Source organism: Histoplasma capsulatum, genomic scaffold (assembly GCF_000149585.1).
Source record: "Histoplasma capsulatum NAm1 scaffold_93 genomic scaffold, whole genome shotgun sequence".
NCBI lineage: Eukaryota > Fungi > Ascomycota > Eurotiomycetes > Onygenales > Ajellomycetaceae > Histoplasma > Histoplasma mississippiense.
The window spans coordinates 1-2,332 of NW_001813888.1; the positions used below are offsets into that span (position 1 = coordinate 1).

Genomic DNA, 2,332 nt, shown 5'->3' on the forward strand with positions numbered 1-2,332 from the left:
GTACCCCATTCTATGATGATTATAATCACCTATAATCAATGGGTTCCTTCAGCTTCTTTTGTGATTGACCTTTAAAGACTTTTCTAACAATATTGACATTGATTGAGAGTTCCCCTGAGCATTTACAAGTACATTCAATAACTGCGTCCAATGAATGAATCGTAGTTAGTGCCAATACCATATTATTATCTTGCCAGGCAAGACAGAGAACATTCTCTTTTTCAATGACATGCAGAGTATTTCAGAGTATGGAATTTGAATGCTCTCAAAGCTCATCTAGTACTGCTGGAACCTGGTTTGAATGAGTGGTTCCACATGCTCCATACCCCTGTTGACGTAGTTCTTTGAATAAAGGAACTGATGTAAAGTAGTTATCCATTTCAATTGAATAGGATGTGACCAGCTGTGAGATAGAGATTTCATTAGATGTGGCATTCGGTGTAGCATTCGGGGGGGTGATATTCGGGTTGATATTAGGGCCAATATTATGGGTGATATTAGAGTCGATATTAGGGGTGGCATTCGGCATGGTATTCGGTGTATTCGGTGTGGATACCATAGAAAGCCGCTTCACCAGATTCACCACCATAGATCTGGTTTTTGTTAACATAGAGAATTGAAACATAGACATTATACCCTGCCAGCAGCTAGATCAGGAAAAAGATCATAAATAGTCATGTTCTGCTAGGCCAAATATCTTATATCTTCAAGGAATTGGTTTATTAGACATCTTGTATGTAATGTTGACTCCATCCAAAATATTTAACCATGATCTCATCAATGGAAATCTTAGAGTCAGGGGTATAGTATTTTCAGCATGCCATATGAAACTTAGTAGCTAATGACTCTATCTTATACCATCAATTCTTATTTTTGACCTCCGGGCGGCGGGCCTCATGAAGGTTAGATATATGGATATATCATTTAATCTGTTCAAAACGCATATGGGTCATATAGAATTGAATGGAATGAATAGAGTCTTGTTTCAGCTCATTCTGCCAGTATAGATCAATTCAATGGAATTTATGAACTTTCATATAAAGAAGAATGCCTATAAAGACCTTTATCTCTGCTGAATTGATATTTTTCCATGAACATTGCTGAATAGAAAGCTTTGAGAATATAGATATTTCAGAAATCTCTATATCTATATCTTGAGCTTTCTCATTCTTTTTCATTTCTGAAAGCTCTGAAGCTTCATCATCAGTATCTCTAGTATCTCTCTTTAATTTTGCATAGAGATTAGTAGAATTACTGATATTTTAAAAGCATTTCTCAGAGAAGAATAAGATAAACAGAATGTATGAACTGCTGATATTGATATTTGCAGAAATATTGAAAATTGAATCTCATGAGATAGGCAATATTGAGTGGAATTTCACTGATTCTAGAGGTGGAAGTTCTGCAATAACCTTCTCAACAGACTGTTTTCATTTTCTTGATGTTTTTGTATAAACTAGAGAATGAATTAGTTAGCTAGGTTATTTGAATTGATTAATATAAGGAACTCACCATTGGATTTGGTAGGTTTCTCAGTGGATTCCACATTCGCAGGTTTGGGGGGTTCCATATTCGCGGGTAGGGGGATAGGTGGGAGAAGATATGAGAATCGGGCAGGCAGGCAGACAGGCAGGGCTTCAAACATGTTGAATTCCATACACATTCTTAAGATCTACATGAGATCTTCAATCAGTGGATCTAAATGACCAATTATTATTCATATAAAATCATATAGGATTCTATTGGTTATGCCCAGGGCGCCGGTGCAGAATTCCATACACTAATTGAAACCACGCTAATTTTGCACCAACCTACGGACGAGAAATGTGATTTTTGTCGAGCTTTTAACATTTTTTTGTTGTTTTTCTAACATTACACAAAATATTAACAAGTATTTCTCTTTATTCAGAGTCAGATAACAAACTGAATCTATTTATTCACATCTTTCAACTGCTATCATATTCTGCATATGTGTATCCCCTTATTTTGTTTGAACAGAGGTTCTTGGTGACTTCTGTGATCTAATTTTTTTGCCCTCGCAGAAACATTTCATAGATAGCAGGATTCAGAGAGTTGAGAATTCCCTTTCTTTTTTTATTTAATTGCTAATCATTTACATCAGGAGAGGACTGAGGTTATTGGTTCTGCTGCCTGACGGCTTTTCCCTGGATTTGGGGAGCAAAATATACATTTCTTTTTTGAATTTTGCAAAGTGAGGCCTCTTTTAACAATTTGGGAAACCCATTTGGAAGTTGAGAACGCTGGAAACCAATTGGAAGTGCGTAACCCGCCTGAACCGAACCCGTTTAACCTCGGTTGGGAACCCCAAACC

General features: G+C 36.6%; 1 protein-coding gene across 1 annotated transcript; it reads right to left on the minus strand.

Moving 5' to 3' along the window:
* Window positions 1–1,430: 1,430 nt before the first annotated feature.
* Window positions 1,431–1,645, minus strand: HCAG_09231 (predicted protein; the record flags this gene model as incomplete). The annotated part of the gene is made up of 2 exons (XM_001535786.1): window positions 1,431–1,456; window positions 1,513–1,645. 2 exons carry the CDS (start codon window positions 1,643–1,645, stop codon window positions 1,431–1,433), a joined length of 159 nt encoding a protein of 52 aa, XP_001535836.1.
* Between the last annotated feature and the right edge of the window lie 687 nt (window positions 1,646–2,332).